This window comes from Dicentrarchus labrax, unplaced genomic scaffold (genome assembly GCF_905237075.1).
Source record: "Dicentrarchus labrax unplaced genomic scaffold, dlabrax2021, whole genome shotgun sequence".
NCBI lineage: Eukaryota > Metazoa > Chordata > Actinopteri > Moronidae > Dicentrarchus > Dicentrarchus labrax.
Window position 1 is genome coordinate 4153657 of NW_026136707.1, and position 16302 is coordinate 4169958.

The following is a 16302-nucleotide window of genomic DNA, read 5'->3' on the forward strand; positions in this document are numbered from 1 at the left end:
ATTGTGTTTTATGTGCAGCTGGTTGCGGATGCAGGTCTTCTTTGCCATATAAAACCCCTTCGGATTATCAAGGTGGTAACTGTTAGTATTTTTTAATGTGCATTACTTATATATACTGTCAATGGTACATTATTTTAAAGACGCACAGTTATTCTGGCCTGGAGTATATCTGTGTGTGGGTTGAACATGCTTTTTATGGGATATATATGCTTTTCAACCCAGAAACTACTGAGATTCTGTATTTGAAGCAACATACTTTCCACAAGCTGCCAACATGAGCCTCCCCACACCCTCTTCAGCCATGCCTTAAAATGTTAGAACCCAAATAGCTTAGACGGGAATCATTCATTTTCTTAAAGTCAGGGACTAATTCTGGGATTGGATATCAAGAAGACCCTTTGATAAAGTATAAGAAAGTGTAGTCCCTGTAGGTCAGGCTCCAAAAACACTGGAGTCTACAATTCCCATAACTCAGTAGGATCTTTAATTAGACTCTTGCCTTCCAGTAAATGCCAACATCTATCAAACCCCATACTTTCAGTTTATAACTCAAGCTCTATGTTAGAAGTCTTAAGGGGTCTCCAGATAGCTCGCCTGGTAGAGCTGGCACCTCATGTACCGAGGCTGAGTCCTCACTACAGCGGCCGTGGGCTCGACTCTGACCTTTGGCCCTTTGCAGTGTGTCATTCTCTCTTGTTCTCCCCCTTTCTTCTTTATCTTCAGCTGTCACTATCAGTTAAAGGCAATAAAAGCCCCAAAAAGATATATTTAAAAAAATAAGTAAGTCTCAAGCCCGAGCTGAGCCACAGTCAATATTTTAGGACTTTTTATTGGCTGAGTAGTGCTCCTCATGGTGAATTGATTTTCACATAAAATTGGTATAGTGCCCCTTTAAGTGCAAACTAAATCAAAAATAAGTTTATAGTGATATGACAAAGCCCCGTGTTGCTTCTTCCAATATTTAAATTCCTAATTTCCAATATTAAAAAATCTACTTTTAAACTACCCACAATCACCTGCAAAAACTTACATTAATTGCAAAAAAAGTGTTAGTAGGAGAAACAAGTAGCCCCGACTAAAAGCTTTGCCAAAAGTAAAACAAAGTAGACAAAAAAAGATGAATTAATGAATTTACTTTAGAAACTGTGAGGAGACACAGATTACAAACAGGTTTGAACATAAGCAAGGAATCATCATTACAGAGAAAAGTGCAATAAAAAGACAAATATGAAAAATATATATCCCCAGAAAATTTAGACACACTCAATCTTAAATATTGCAATATGAAATACCTAAAATCCTTCTACATCTACATCTACAAAGTGTATGAAGCTATTGTATGTGTGATCATCAGAAACTTTCCATTCACAGATATTTGGCATATGGGAGCTGCCTAATGCAAAGCAGGGTTGGGTGATATGATAATAAATACCAGAAGATGATTTATTGTAGAATTTGTATCATTATAAGCAATGTTGCAACGTCACCTACTACCAATGTGCATAGAGAAAGGGAATATTCTTAATGGGCATAAACCTTAGCAACACTTGTACGGAGTGTGGTCTCACGATGAAGTTATTATGTATAGTACAAGTATTGCTGGAGTTTTGAGCCTTTAAGTGTCCATATAGCGTTTTTCTTTCGGAGCCCCAGTGTCTTTTTTTAATTGTTCCTAATCAGGCATAAGCATGTGGCCGTCTAGAGAAAACTTGCAGCACTCAGCATCCTGTTTGCAGAGCGCTCTGACTTTTATGTGTCACCAATACAAGCGCTTTTCACTCAGCGCACAAGCTCTTTATCCCAGCACTCCCCAGTGCCCTGCAAACACTTTTCTGCCACAAAAAACACAATATGGACAAAAACACTAAGTCTGAAGTTAATCAGCAACCTTCCAATAATGCGAGTGCTTCTCTGACTTGAGGGCAGCAACAGCCCGCACATATCAACGTACATCATTTTGCTTCCTCTTCTTTACGGTGAAAGCCCATGTTCTGCTTTCTCACCAGTTCAGCATAAAGACCGCCTTTCTCCAGCAGCTCGTCATGACTGCCCTCCTCCTTCACCGTCCCGTCGCTGAGGACAACTATATGATTGGCCTTCTCTATAACACTCATGTTGTTGGATATCAACAGCACGGAGCAGTTGTTGGTTTGGTTTAACAAAGCTTGGTGGACCTGTTGGGTACAATCATGAATTTATGTTACATGTGGAAAACACGAGTAAATAATGAGCAAAAAATAGAGACACTCAACGATGATGTACCTGGTATTCGTTCTCTGTGTCCAAGTCACTGGTGGCGTTGTCCAGTATCAGGATTTTGGGACGTCTGATTAAAGCTCTGGCAATGGCAATACGCTGCTTCTGGCCTCCAGACACTTGGCCTCCCTTCTCTCCGGCATCTGTCACACAGAAGGACATACTGTTATTGTGTTTATGTACATCTTTGGGAAATGGAAAGTGTATTTTGCATTAGGCAAGAGCACAAGGCCAAAGTGCTGTTAGTGAGAAGAGCACTTAATTAAAGTCATCTGCACTTGCACTACTGTCAGCAGGGTTTCTGCCGGGTTCAAAAAGTTAAATAAAAGTGTAGTACACAAGTATGATGAAAAACCACAGTGTTTTTCAATACTTCCAAACAGTATGTAACAATAAATAATCATATTATCAATTAAATTAAAGTAACTTGGCAGAAAATTAATGGATAGATTATTGAAAATGATTATTGCATTTAAATTAAGTTTTTGCTAAAAGGTGCTTATGAAGACAGTGAACTTCATAGCTACTGTAGCTAACAGTAATAATATTTAAGACTTTTAATACCTTTAATGTCATTTTTTTTTTTCAGGAAACCAAATGTTATGTTTTTCCAGATCTGCAGATACCTTGGTCAGACAGCCTGAATGTGTTACTTAATTAAGTAGTAAAGCAGTTTTCCCATTACTAAGAAATGTACCATTGTAGACATTCATTCTATAATTGGGCAAACATCTAAGAATTAAAATGAATTTTAAAAAGTAACAGTGTAACAACAACCCTTGCGAAGAACTGCATTTTAAGATTCACTCTAATAGAAGCTGAGTTTGTGGTTCGGACCTGTGTCGTATTGATTTGACAGGTCCTTGATGAACTCATGGGCACTCGCCAGCTTGGCAGCCCTGTACATCTCGTCATCAGAGGCATCCTCGTAGCCGTACTTGATGTTCTCCCGGACAGAGCGAGCAAACAGCACACAATCTTGGCTCACCACAGCAATCTATAAACAGACAGGATGAATAGTAAACGTCAGTGACTGCGTAACTGTCACAGCTAACTCTGAGAGTGGTTTACACAATGCAGTAAGCAAGTGTCCTCACAAAATTCCTGTGATCAGTGTGTAAGTATTAGGTGAAAGATAAAACAGGAGCAAAGGAGTGAAATTGGAGAGACATTTGGAAAAATCTCAGTGGAAACTTTCAGTGAACTGTGATTCACCTAGCTTATATCATGATGGTTGTACAGCTCAGGGACTTTCATTTCATCTAAATTTTATGGTCTCTGCTGCAGAATTCACTCATGTATTTGCTATTTTGAATTTTAGTCCATTTTTGCGGTACAATGACTTAATTGAAATAAAGAGTACAGTAATTAAGCTTCTTCATTCCCAGAAAGGTCCTGAAAGGCTAAAAATCTCCTTGCAGTCGACTTTTACTTAAGTGATATAGGAATTTAAAGTTAACATTTGCTGTTCTTCATGATGAATAATAGATCTCTCTGCAACATAAATAAAAAAATCTGATATTAACGTGATCAAGTGAGGTCAAGGAGCACAGAATTTGCGTCACATTTAATTGTGTTAGGACAACTTCTGAACGGTTTAAGTGGACCTTTGTCCATGTTGTGCCACAAGTCACTTAGTGCAGCTTTAAAGGTCCCCTGTGGAGTCCTGTTGTAAACACACAAAATGTATAGCATTGCCTGTGTCCTCAAAATGGGGACACACATCGTTCTGTAGCACTACTAGTGGTTAAAACTCATCAGGTTCACCTTAGGCTTCCTATTATCGCACTCACTGCAAGTCTTATTAGCTGACAATATCAGTTTAATGTTTTAAAGATTCCAATACCAAATAGAAAAAATGTCTTGTGGCACCCACCTTGTCATGTAGGTACTGGTCTTTGTAGCTTAGCAGTGGTTTCCCATCCAGTAGGATCTCCCCTGACTGGGGCTGGTAAAATCTCTCCAGCAGTTTGACACAGGTGGACTTCCCTGATCTGTTAAGCCCCACAAGGCCGGTGATTTTGCCTGGCTTTATCTCCAGAGACAGGTCCTGGTAGAAGAAAGGAATATGGTGTATTGTTAAAGAATTGTATGCAATAAAATCATTAACTGTAAATACATGCATAGGCGATAAACACACACACATACCTTGAGCACAAGCTTGTCTTCGTCTGTCTGGCCAGTATATGAAAATGTAACTTTTTTGAATTGAATGTGTCCCTTAAGATTTTCAGGTGCCAAACTGCCCTCTGGGGGAGTTTGTGGTTTGCGATCCAAGTATTCAAAGATCTTCTCAGAGGCACCGATTGCCTTCTTCACCTCTGGGTAGTAACGCATGACGGCCTGGAAGAGAGGTGGTAGAATGAGGCACTTGTAATTCTGCTGTCGGGGGAAACATACTTGCTTCATTCAAGCTAATTCCCTTTATTTTGGCCGGTGGCTCACCTCAACAGCAGAGGCGAACTGCAGCTCATAGAGGACAAATGACACCAGGTCTCCACTGCTAACGGCCCCCCTGGTCACGAGAGTCCCTCCATAGTACAGAATACACACCTTCAGGGCCAAAGTGGTCATCTGGGAGAACATAAACAATGGTTTACACATTAAAGGAACTGTTAAATAATATTAAAACTGAATCCCAGCTACTTAAATGAACACGCAGTTTTGGTTCTCCTAATATAATTCAGGTGTTTGATTTGAGGTCTGCTAGCATTCAGCTGTAGTAGCTCTGTTAGGCACCACCCTGTTGCCCAAATTCAAACTAATTCACATTTCTGGCTGTATTTCATTTTCTGAATGTATTTTATTACATTTTCTGGAAGTAAATAACTGAGATGGCAGGGAGTGACAAACACATCTTCAGGCTTTAAAATGTCCTGCCAGCACCCGTTCAGGTCACATTGCAGACACAAGCACATTTTGCAAGATTCTCTTAGTTAACCCCCCCTTGTCTCCTGCTCACAGACATATGCCAAGAAATCATTACATGCTTTATAACCCAGATCAGTATTCAACTCACGCTGTTAGCCCAAGTAGAGGCTGCATAGGCTGCTGCTTCCTTTTTATTAAGGGCGTAAGTATCGTCCAGCCGCTGTCTGTACCTCTCTGTCTCACCATCCTCATTGGCAAAACTCCTCACTGTCTTCATGCAGGAGAAGGTCTCTGTGGCCACCTGGTTGGCCTTAGCCAGTGACTCCTGAACCTTTGCAGCAATAGTCTGAAACATGAATAAAAAATGTGGGTCACTTGTCACTTTGAGCAACCCCTTTCACATTACATATATGTCTTTTCGTCCATTGTTAATATACAAATATTGATTAGAGCAGCTTTGGAGAATGTGAGACATTTAAGGAACCCCTCTTTACCTGGTGGAAGTGTCCAGTGAGCTCAGGTATGACCCAGATGATGGGCAGTCCCATGCAAGTGAGCAGGGACATTTTCCATGACTGGCTCACCATGAAAAATATGAGGAACGCAAAACGTGCCGTGTACCACATCAGAAGGCTTAGTTTCTCACTCAGCGCCTCACTCATATCATTGGTGTCTGTGGTCATGCGGGACACCAGTTCACCTGAGAAAAGAATTTGAATTACAGTGTAAGTATGTATTTGACATGTTGATAAAATGCTGTATATTCTGGGTTTTTACATTCATAACAATCAGGTCACCAAGCTTGGCCTTGATAAAAAATATAAGTGTGTCCCATAAGTGCAAGAAAAAACAGGCTTAGGATTTATTCATGATGACGTCCTGTATACAGTATTCTTTCCTTTATTTTCTGTTGAGTCAGTTGTATGTACATTATACTGTACATGTGATTTACCTGTCGTAATGGCATCAAAGAAAGCAATCTCCTGTTTCACCACAGCCTGGAAGACGGATCCCTGCACTGCAGTGTGTATGCGGCTCATGGTGACGTTGTACATGAGGTCACATATAAACTCAAGCACAGCACTGAAATATACAAAAGAGGACACATTACAGGATAAACTAGCACTATGAGGATATTATTACATTATCACTTCTACTTTAAAATTTAAAATGGAAAAAAATATTCTTTTCATTATAAGTACTTTTATTAAATTGAACATTTTCATTTGTGTACAAAAGTTTAAAATATATTAAAGCAAAATTAATTTTAGCTTCAATAAAATTATGACCTGAAACATTTCTCTCTCCTAATAAAGAAGTGATGATTTGAGATGAGAGTTTTGAAGAATCTGAGCCAAACAGATTCAGGTATTATACAAACGTAGAAGCGGTACTGCTTTAACTACTTTGTTACTTGCCTGGCAGCAGTCAGTAGCGTCATAACTGTGATGGCCTCTGTAAATGCATCAGGTGCTTCCTCATTTATGATCCAGTCAGCCACACGGCCAGTGTACTGAGGAATAGCCATCTCACCTGAGGTAAGAAGTTCACATTATCACAATACTGATCTTTGGGGAGGCAAAACTGTCTAACAGCTGTTAGATAGCCCTAAACAGTCAGTAGAGTGGAGGCATAACTGACTGTTGATGGGAAGCCATTTAGTCTTTTACAGATGCTCATTTGCCTACGAGTCTTTCCGAGCTTCAGAGAGCTTCACAATCTTACTTAACACAGCAGGAACAGCAGGATATCTCCAAAGCTTTGTGATTAGGTCTAAAGTATTGTCTCACTCACCATAAGAGGAGAGAACCACGAGACACAGCACAGCAACAAAGCGGCAGGAATAGGGCCGCATGTATTCGATCAGTCTCTTTAGAGGGGTAATAGAGTCCTCTTTGGACTTCTTGGACGGCGCCCTTGTCAACAGAGATGAGATGTATCGACCCCAGGAGAGCAAAAGAGATGACACATATCGGCTCCAGTAGAGCCACGCCACCACTGTCACAACATAACCCTGAAACACCTGCAAAACAAATGACAGGTTTTAATACACAAATCCAGAAAAAATATCACATGAAATAAATAATTTAAGGCTTCTGGTGATTCTGACTAATTTTAAAATGGTGGCTTTCTTGTTCTCTTCATACTGGTTTGGTTTTGGTTTCAGTCTTGTTCTTGTTCTTGGCTCAATAGCTTTATTTCAAAATAAAACCTTTACCTTTTTATCTCAATCCTTGTGACAGGTTATAATTTTGCCCTTTTTTGCCTACTTTAGCCACATTATTATTTTTATGACATCCATGTTTGTTTATCATTTCTTATCCAAGTTTAGTTTTTGGGCAGATAACATTTGGGTACTGAACTTCTTAGCAGCTGAACTGGGATTCAAGCCTCTCACACAACAGTGCAACAATGCATCAATGCATCATGGGCACTGCTCTAGATCTGTCACCCCCAGTAACACACTAACATACCTAAAAAGGTGTTAAGAAAAGTGTGTGCTACCGTATCAATGTGATCCATCCTGCAACTAACCATGGTTTCAAACACAACAGCATAACAGCGAGCAAAACACAGCCACCCACCCTTTCCCAGGAGTGCCACCCCCACAGTTCCTCCATGATGGACTTCCCTAGCGCCCAGAGAAAAGTGATGTACACCGGGAAGTGGAAGCACAGGACCCCTAAGCTCTGTAGCCCCTTGAAGCTGCTCATCCACGGCAGGCTTCCAGGGTAGGTGAGGGTGAAGATGGCTAGGAGGCAAGTCCTGGTCAACCCTCCTCCCCACAGTGTGACGAACGGATGGGAGATGAGGAGAGGTGACAGCTGGGCCAAGCGGATGGCGTGCACCACGCACACATCCAGACAGACGAAGGACAGAGGGAAGAAGTAGCTCATTTTCTGCATAATGCACAGGTTCTGCAAAAACAAATGACAATTTAAGAATTTAAGGCGACACACAGTCAGGTTTCATTGGTGGGCAGTGATGGAGTATAAGTACATTAATTCAAGTACTGTACTTAAGTATAATATTTGACATACTTCACTTGTAGCTATTTTACTTCAATATTTACATTTTATTTCTATTTTATACTTCTACTCCACTAGATTTTAGAGGTAAATGCTGTAACGTTACTCCACTACATTTAACTGACACATTTCTTACACTTTTTGCATTTAAACACATTAAATAGATATGATTCAGTGCAATATTACTAATCTACACAGTATACAAAGCACTTAAAATTGTCTCAACATCAGCAATAAGTCAGCAATAAATAATCTATACTAGCTTAACACTGTGAAAGGAACTATTTAGTACTTTGACTTCCTCCACCACTGCTGGTGGGACTAACAGAAGACTACAAAACAGAAAACACGGACATTATCTACTTGTGGGCAGAAACATGTAGAATACATAGCTGAATATTTAGCCAATATATGCCTGTTGTAGCTGTATAATCCAGATTTATATAATCTGCGTTTACATGCCCTTCTTCGTTGACAAAGGTGAGTTTACTTTCAGTTTGCTGCAGATGGTTTTCTGCATTACTTTCGTTTTCATCTACATCTGCTGATTTCTTTTAAACAGACACCCACCCAAGATAAACCCACCCACGGAAACACGAACATGAATGAGCAACACACTCAAAAATGCAATATTACTACGAGCATTAGGTCAGAATATTATGTTACAGTACAGTAAAACTAGCCCAGTTTAGCTGCACAACAGTTCACAATCCAACTTACTTTCCCTTTGGACGAGTCGAGTTTGATGTGGCAGATGTTTGATATTCGTCTGAGAACTTAAAACGAAAACAATGTTTTACCTTTTAACAAACTAAAGAGTGTTAATTTAACGATGCCCCACCGGCAACCTCCTGTTTAGTCGTCGACCGAGCTGCGAGTGTCGAACCGAAACCGAAACTATTGAAATTGTTTTGGTTTTTTTTTATGACAACGGAAAGTCCCTTCAAACGTAATTGTCTGCCACGATGGCGGACGAGGACTAGCGAGCAATAAAAACAAACTTTGCTTTAAGGAGCATCGTATTTATTTTAATTAACTTCTGTAAAACGCTAATGTATGAAGCATGTTCACACAGTACAGTGGTTATATAATACGTCTGGTGTGTTTGACTGAACCACCTCCAAACAGTCCAACAGCGACACCGTGTGACAAAACGCTGGAAGTGCCTCAGCTGTATTACCTCTGTCAGCCCTGGACGATGTGAATGAATCTAATTCAGTTTAAAACAGTATTTGAGTCATTTTTAACCCACAAAATGTAGATTTTCATTAATTTGGCAATAATGTTTAAATTTTTAACTCCAGCATTGATGTGTTTCGTTATATTATATAATTCAGTTGCGTTTATGAATTACTATTTTCTTTATGGATGTCACATACACACCACCCAGTGGCATTTTTATTGTATTGAGTTGTCTTTTTGTTTTATTATATTTAAGTTTTTATGATCTTTATGCTGCATTGCTGCAAAAAAAGATGACATTTTTATCTTTTAGACCAAGATTTGTTTATTTATTTATTGCAATCCTCAATTTTTTTCTTACTTTGTGTTTATTTCTATGTAAATGTAAATTGTAAAATAAATAATTTACCCTTATTTTGTCTTAAATAAAACAGGTTTATTGAATTATATATACAGATCGCTAGTTTTATTTCTATTGCCTTGTATTGTATTGATTGTTGCTGTTAGACTTGCTTGTTTTCCTTCGGCATTTGTTTTGTTAAAGGTTTTATAAAGTTGTATTTGTCTGTCTGTGTATGTAAAAAGAACATTGTTCAAGGTTTTTGGGCCAAACCACAATTCATCGAGATGTAAAATCAGTAATAAGTTATTGAAGGCTATACAGTGTAGCTTAGTAAAGTAAGTATTTTATTTTTACTTTTGTACCCAGAACAGGGCCCTGTAGACCTTTTGACATGTCACAGTGGGAAAAGGTTTATTTTTTGCTTACCGTTGTTGCCCTTGACAGTGTTTGGCACCAGGACAGTGGCCTGCTTTGCCTGGTTCGTCTTGTGTTGCGACCGGGTAAGACAACTGAGCTGAAACTTTGAACTCCCCAATAGCTTCCTTCCTTCCCCCTGCTTTCATGTTAGAAGGATGTGATGAGAAGCTATAAATGTTCTTACCATTTTAAGCAGCCTGTTTCCAAGCCACTATAAATCAGTCACACTTAATATATGTTTCCTTTGATGTATATTTATGTAAATACAATCCAATTTTTGACAGATTCATTGTCAAAGGGATGCCTATTTTAGTTATATAGCATTTTTTTAGTGCCCAGTACTTTATTAATAGTAGTGTTGTAGTTGGATGACATGGAGCTAATTTAACTATTTTGAATGTAAAATCTTAATCTACAAAACAGTAATTCCATCATTAATTGCAGTACAGTAAAAAAAAAAGAACAGTATTGCTCTCTGGGATGTGGTGGTGTAGAAGTATAAAGTAGCATACTCAAAAATACACAAGCAAAGTATTAGTACTGCAGATTTGTACTGAGTAAATACTGAGTTGTCTGGTATATGATAGGTTTACAATGCAACCTTTTTGGTTTGATACCTTTAAGAAAGGGGTCACAAGGGTGTCTGAGTTGTTAGATGTTCCACAAAAAATGAAAATGAGTTTCCCTGTGTAGTTCTCAGATGGCTGAATTTAAATAGCTGTTTGAGGCCAAAAGAAGACAAATGACCTTTGAGAAATCAATGGTTATAGAAAAAGATGAATAACTTTGTTATAAAAACTCTTTTTTGCTTCTTTCCTGCTCCATTATTCACGTCACAACTACCCAGATTTCTAATGTGAGGGGGCCTGACCCCTATGTTTGAAACCACTGGACTAAAGTAGTTCAAACTAGCTCCAGCTAAAACAGTAAAATACTGCAATATGAATGCATCAGTATTAACAATCTTATCATATAATATATTATAATGTGTTTTCTGCATAACAAGTACTTTTCCTTTAAACATTTTGAGAATATTTTGCTGATTATATTTATGTACTTTTACTTATGTAGGAATTTGAAGGCAGGACTTTTACTTATTCTTACTTATGACTCTTACTTATTAATTAATATGTTTACTTAAGTAAATCTACAGACTGTTGAGGTGGATCTCTGCCACCACTGCTGTTAACAATATAACACTGACAGCAGCCACACAAAGTACTTTTACTTTTGATGCTTTTTTTGAGAACACTTTCATATCTTTACTCAAGTACTGTACTTTTGTATAAATTTGAGGTGCTTGTACTTTGTAGTGCAACTTTATAAGCTACTTCTGCTCCACTTCACCTCAGAGACTAATATTGTACTTTATACTCCACTTTATTATTTTTTATGAAAAACATGTATTTCCAAATTTGGTGCTTTTGAATGGTTCTGATAGACTGAAGGATTAAGAGCAAATTCTCCTGCTTCTTAGGCTAAATAAACTTTTTTTTTTTTTAATCCCTCTTGGATTAGCTGGACAATGCATTACCACAAAGCTAAAAACAGGTCTGTTTTTTTCTGAGCTCATGAAAAGTTATACATATATCTAGAATATGATGCATTAAACTACCCAACAGTGTATAAAGTAGTTCAAATCAGCTCAACCTTAGACATCTACAGCAGTAAAATACAACATGCACATTAATGCACCAGTAATATTAATCCAAAAACCATCATAGATAATAGTAAAACACTGACAGGGACCATTTTCCTGCACAATGTAGGCTTACTCTGCTGATACTTTTAGACTAAGTCAGGGACTTTTACATGTAGTGGAGTATTATCACAATGTTATTTAGCTACTTTTACTTAAGTAAGGTATTTGACTACTTATTCCACCACTGTGTGACAGCGATTTCTTTCCCATCTTCTATCTATTTACCCTCTAATGAACGAGAGAACCTGAACTTGTTAAATCTCCACCACGAGGGCCAGTGCGCATGCTCAGAAATGGCAGCTGCCAGTGGGAAGCTCCTCACATCAGCCAGTTAAGATTTTTACCGTCATCTGAATAAAAAAAAAAAAAAACCCGAGCTAACTGAGCTGGCAGATGTTGTGTTCCGGTGTCAGAGCCGTGATGGAGTAAACAACCGGCACCGGGGGGGGGGGACAAACTTGAGATCTGATCTGGATGGAACCGACGGGTCTACGAGACGTTTTCAAATGTATAACACTATGTAAGCAAAGCCGACAATACGTGTCCTTTTTAATGGGGTTGTGTGGTGGTTTAGCCTGCTAGGAGAGCTGCTAGGAATTAGCTGCACATAAAGTTAGCGATGTACCTGATGTGAGAAGAGTTACAGCCGTTTTCACTCACCTTTTCGATGAATGTCAGGCCGTGCAACGCCTACTGCTTACGTAATCTGCAAAAACATCTGGATTTAGACACATGGCTTTGTTGTCTACAGTCGAAATGTGGTTGGAGGGTGTTTTTATTTTGGTTTAGAGGTCTGAATGGACAAACAGGCTGAATGATGATCACAGAATGTGTATTATTGGTTTTGTTTTTGTTTTTTTCTTGATGCAACAACAATCTTTGTGTCTTGTGTTTTAGCCATTGCAGCAATGGAGGATATTGGTCTCCATCCCAAACCCACCAATGACCCCCCTGTTCACAGACCCACAGTCACTGAGACTTTTGGGCTGCACCACATCCCACCAGGTGTGTGTGAGCTCAGTGTTTGACTGTGATGCTCTATTAGAAGAAGCACAGCAGTCACTGACTTATCGAGATGTGTGTGTGTGTGTGTGTGTGTGTGTGTGTGTGTGTGATGTTTTATCCAGACCATCTGCACGTCACTGATGCAAATAGGAAGTCTGATGGACCGTCCAAAAAAAGGTCCCACTCGGTGATGACTGCCCAGCCGCAGATGATCGCCCAGTTTCCCTCACAGAACGCTGGTCCTCTGGGTGTCGACGGTGGTAAGTAACAGTGTGGATTTAACAGCTGCACCCACATTTTGACAGGGTTTTATAGTCTGTAAAAGAATGCTAATTTGATGCCGTTTTAGCTGTCAGGTGGCGTTTATCTGTTGTGAACAGATGCAGAATTTTATGCACATTATCCACATAAATGAATTTACATAATACGATCTTTGTATGTTCAGATATCTGTTATTAATCGGAATGTGGATACTCAAGGATGCCCATTTTGATTTGACTTTTTAAGAAAAAGGTAAACTACACAGATTGTGATAAACATGTACCAATGACACAATAACTGGGATACAAATTGTATATGTATAATAACTATACATTTTTATTAGATATATTACGTGTGATTTATAAACAGGGCTAGTAAGTGGAGCTTTATTGCAATGACTAGGTTTGAAGATGTGTAGATTCAAATTCTCCACATGTGTACAACACATTTTTTTATTCAAACCAGAAAAGAAAACAAAAGATTGACCAAAAAAATAGTCATTCATAATTTTTAGTCTGTATGTTTTGTTGACCTTTAGGCAAAATCGGTGTCATTCCTGCAGGCTGTTGCAATTCTTCACCACAACTAGGAATAACACATCAATCTTGTGTTTGATAAATCAAGCCTGTGTATTTCAGACAGGACTGCTTCCGATAATTAATCAAATGTTTTTTTTACAGCGTTCCTTAATACAGCTGCTAAAAATGGAAACACTAATCTGGATAAGGCCGGGGCAGGCAGAAAAAAACCCAAAGCCAAACTCGGAGATCCATCAAAGTGGAAGCAAAACAAACAGAAACAGCTGAGGATGGAGGGTAAAGCGTACCAAAGCAAACGCAAAAGAGACGGCGAGATTGTGACAAAACAGCCAAGAGCAGTGGGACCGAGGTGCACCTCCAATGCCTGCAAAAAGGCATCAAACAGGCTTTGTAATGAAATCAACGAAGATACCAGGAAGAAGGTTTTTGACGATTTCTGGCAGCACATGAACTGGGCTCAGAGAAAACAGTACGTAGCAGGACAGGTTGACTGCGACCCCGTGGAGAGATCTCGGGCGGTGGGGTCACAGTCGAGGAGATCGGTTTCACTCCGTTATCACTTGATGGTGGATGGCAAAAGGAAACAAGTGTGTAAAAACATGTTCCTGTCCACTCTGGGGATAGGAGAGTGGTCTGTGCTCAACTGGGCACAGAAACCAGCAACACAGAAGCCTGAATCAAATGAGAACAAATTAGAAAAGAGGCAGGTTGTCCCTCAGTGCCCACAGCAGAACGCTACTTCTTCTGCAGTCAATAATATCGCGGAGGTTAACCAGGGTGAGTGGTCTTTTTGTTTTGTCTTTACTCTTTTTCATCTACTTACTTAACATAGTTGTAGTGCTGAAACAATTGGTTTATGTATCGATTGGTCAACTGACACATGGTAAGTGATAGTCGACTAATTGTTTATCATTCAAAACTGCCAAACATTCGTTGGTTCAAGCTGCTTAAATATGAGGACATAGGTCATGAGGTCATATATCATTGTTAATTGATTGCCTTTAGATCAAAATCTGCTGGTTGTATTCTGTAAATTAATCATTTAATTGGAATTAATCAACAAATTAACTGAGAATGGAAATGAATGTTAGTTGCAGCCCTAAATGCACTAATGTAATAATATTAACATTAAATCAATTACCATTATTTTCCATTTTCTAGCAAAAGCCCATAGTTTTACACTTAAATGTATCACAGCAATACCTCATACATGTAAGTGACATCTCCCTGTTTTTCGCAGAACAAGTGAATGCCACTGACAAAGACAAGAACAGGGCACCAGAACCAGAGGGGCCGCCCAGAAAGAAATCCAGAGTTGCCAAGCCGCTAACATGGAAGCAAAATCGACAAAAGCAACTTAGGATGGAGGGCAAACCATACATCAGCAAACGGAAGAAAGACGGCACAACCATAACAAAAGCTCCGAGGGCAATCGGACCGAGGTGCACATCCAGTGCTTGCAAAAGAGCATCCAACCGTTTCTGTGCTGACTTCAGTGAAGAAACGAGGAACGAGCTGTTTACTAGTTTCTGGCAGTGTATGAACTGGCCTCAGAGAAAGATCTATGTGGCGGAATTAGTCGACTGCGACCCGGTGGAAAGAACACGAGCACCATGGACTCAGTCGAGGAGATCAGTTTCGATGCGGTATCATTTGATAGCTGGCGGTGACAAAAAACAAGTGTGCAAAAAAATGTTCCTCTCCACTTTGGGGATCGGAGAGTGGTCAGTGCTTAACTGGGCACAAAATGTATCCGAGCAGGACAATTCAGAGGAAAACACCAAGAAGAAAACGCAGAGGAAGTCCCGTAAAGCTTCAGAGCATGTAGTCCTGAAGGAGTTCCTCGAGAGTTTACCCAAAGTGCCCTCATACTGCTGCGGGACGTCCATCTCCAAGCTGTATCTGGAGCCAGTCTTCTCAAACATGTCCGAGGTGTACAGGCACTACTACAACCACTGCTTAGAGAAGATGACGACGCCGCTCTCTCGGCAGGTTTTCTGTGCTGTATTTAAAAAGATGGATTTGGGATTGTGCGACCCCAAAAAGGATCAGGGGTGTTCTTTTGGTGCGACAGGAAATTTATTTAATGAGCTTTGGGAGGAATACTGCATGGAACGGGGAGCTCCGGGGCCACAGCAAGAGAAAGCGGGTAACCAGTAGAAAGGGATTAAGGACAGAAAAAGGACAAGCTGTGTGTTACTCCATTACAACGTGATCATATACATGTTGAGTTTAACTATAAGACTTTGCCACCCTGACTGTACTTAATGATCTCATGTTTCAATAAATCCTGTAGACTGCTTCTTCCAGGCTCACACTATCTGAAGCAATCCAGTGGTCTTCATGCAGATGCACAGTTGCACATAAGAATTATTTAAGCACTACAATCATTTTGTTTTTGTAATGCAGAAGACTGTGCTTAAAATGTAAGGTCTTTGGAGATTTTTTGTCAACAGTGAGTTCAAGACTAAAGCAAAAGATTTGTCTTAATATGTGTGTAAAAAAAAACATATTTATCTGTTCATCTACTGCTTGGAATTTGTGAAAGGTCAAAGTCAGATGCCCGTAAAGGATTCACAACACTGCAGACTGCTCAAGTTCTTATTTATTTCACTCTGTGCTTGGGAACAAGCCATTTGGGCCAAAAATGTTTTTTTTTTTTTTTTTGTGAATTAAATAAGAACAAATAACAGAAAC

General features: G+C 39.4%; 2 protein-coding genes across 3 annotated transcripts; one reads left to right on the forward strand and one right to left on the reverse strand.

The window, feature by feature from the left end:
• Nucleotides 1-1117: 1117 nt before the first annotated feature.
• tap1 (transporter 1, ATP-binding cassette, sub-family B (MDR/TAP)) lies at nucleotides 1118-9203 on the reverse strand. Its single transcript, XM_051407668.1, has 13 exons — nucleotides 8877-9203; nucleotides 7713-8045; nucleotides 6922-7150; nucleotides 6546-6660; nucleotides 6080-6210; nucleotides 5622-5827; nucleotides 5276-5473; nucleotides 4702-4830; nucleotides 4405-4599; nucleotides 4133-4306; nucleotides 3094-3253; nucleotides 2263-2399; nucleotides 1118-2174 (listed from the first exon to the last, which is right to left on the reverse strand). Exons 2-13 carry the CDS (start codon nucleotides 8031-8033, stop codon nucleotides 1953-1955), a joined length of 2217 nt encoding a protein of 738 aa, XP_051263628.1. The 5' UTR covers nucleotides 8034-8045; nucleotides 8877-9203; the 3' UTR covers nucleotides 1118-1952.
• LOC127367642 (uncharacterized) lies at nucleotides 8492-16301 on the forward strand. Of its 2 annotated transcripts, none has more exons than XM_051407671.1 (5): nucleotides 8492-8636; nucleotides 12698-12805; nucleotides 12928-13065; nucleotides 13747-14382; nucleotides 14846-16301. In XM_051407671.1, the coding sequence occupies exons 1-5, from the start codon at nucleotides 8615-8617 to the stop codon at nucleotides 15763-15765; spliced, it is 1824 nt and encodes a 607-aa protein (XP_051263631.1). In that variant the 5' UTR covers nucleotides 8492-8614; the 3' UTR covers nucleotides 15766-16301. The 2 variants fall into 2 exon arrangements, with proteins under 2 accessions (XP_051263631.1, XP_051263630.1); XM_051407670.1 differs by lacking the exon at nucleotides 8492-8636 and adding an exon at nucleotides 12084-12320.
• The last annotated feature ends 1 nt before the right edge of the window (nucleotide 16302 follows it).

What these genes read in the sequence shown, in the direction of transcription:
- tap1 (XM_051407668.1), bottom strand. Translation starts at nt 8,033, where the DNA reads ATGCAGAAAATGAGCTACTTCTTCCCTCTGTCCTTCGTCTGTCTGGAT. An exon ending in AGTTCGCCTCTGCTGTTGAG is followed by an intron (nt 4,600 to 4,701) that starts GTGAGCCACCGG and finishes CCTCTCTTCCAG; the next exon opens with GCCGTCATGCGTTACTACCC. An exon ending in ACACAGAGAACGAATACCAG is followed by an intron (nt 2,175 to 2,262) that starts GTACATCATCGT and finishes TGTACCCAACAG; the next exon opens with GTCCACCAAGCTTTGTTAAA.
- LOC127367642 (XM_051407670.1), top strand. Translation starts at nt 12,275, where the DNA reads ATGGAACCGACGGGTCTACGAGACGTTTTCAAATGTATAACACTAT. An exon ending in TTTCAAATGTATAACACTAT is followed by an intron (nt 12,321 to 12,697) that starts GTAAGCAAAGCC and finishes CTTGTGTTTTAG; the next exon opens with CCATTGCAGCAATGGAGGAT. An exon ending in TATCGCGGAGGTTAACCAGG is followed by an intron (nt 14,383 to 14,845) that starts GTGAGTGGTCTT and finishes TGTTTTTCGCAG; the next exon opens with AACAAGTGAATGCCACTGAC.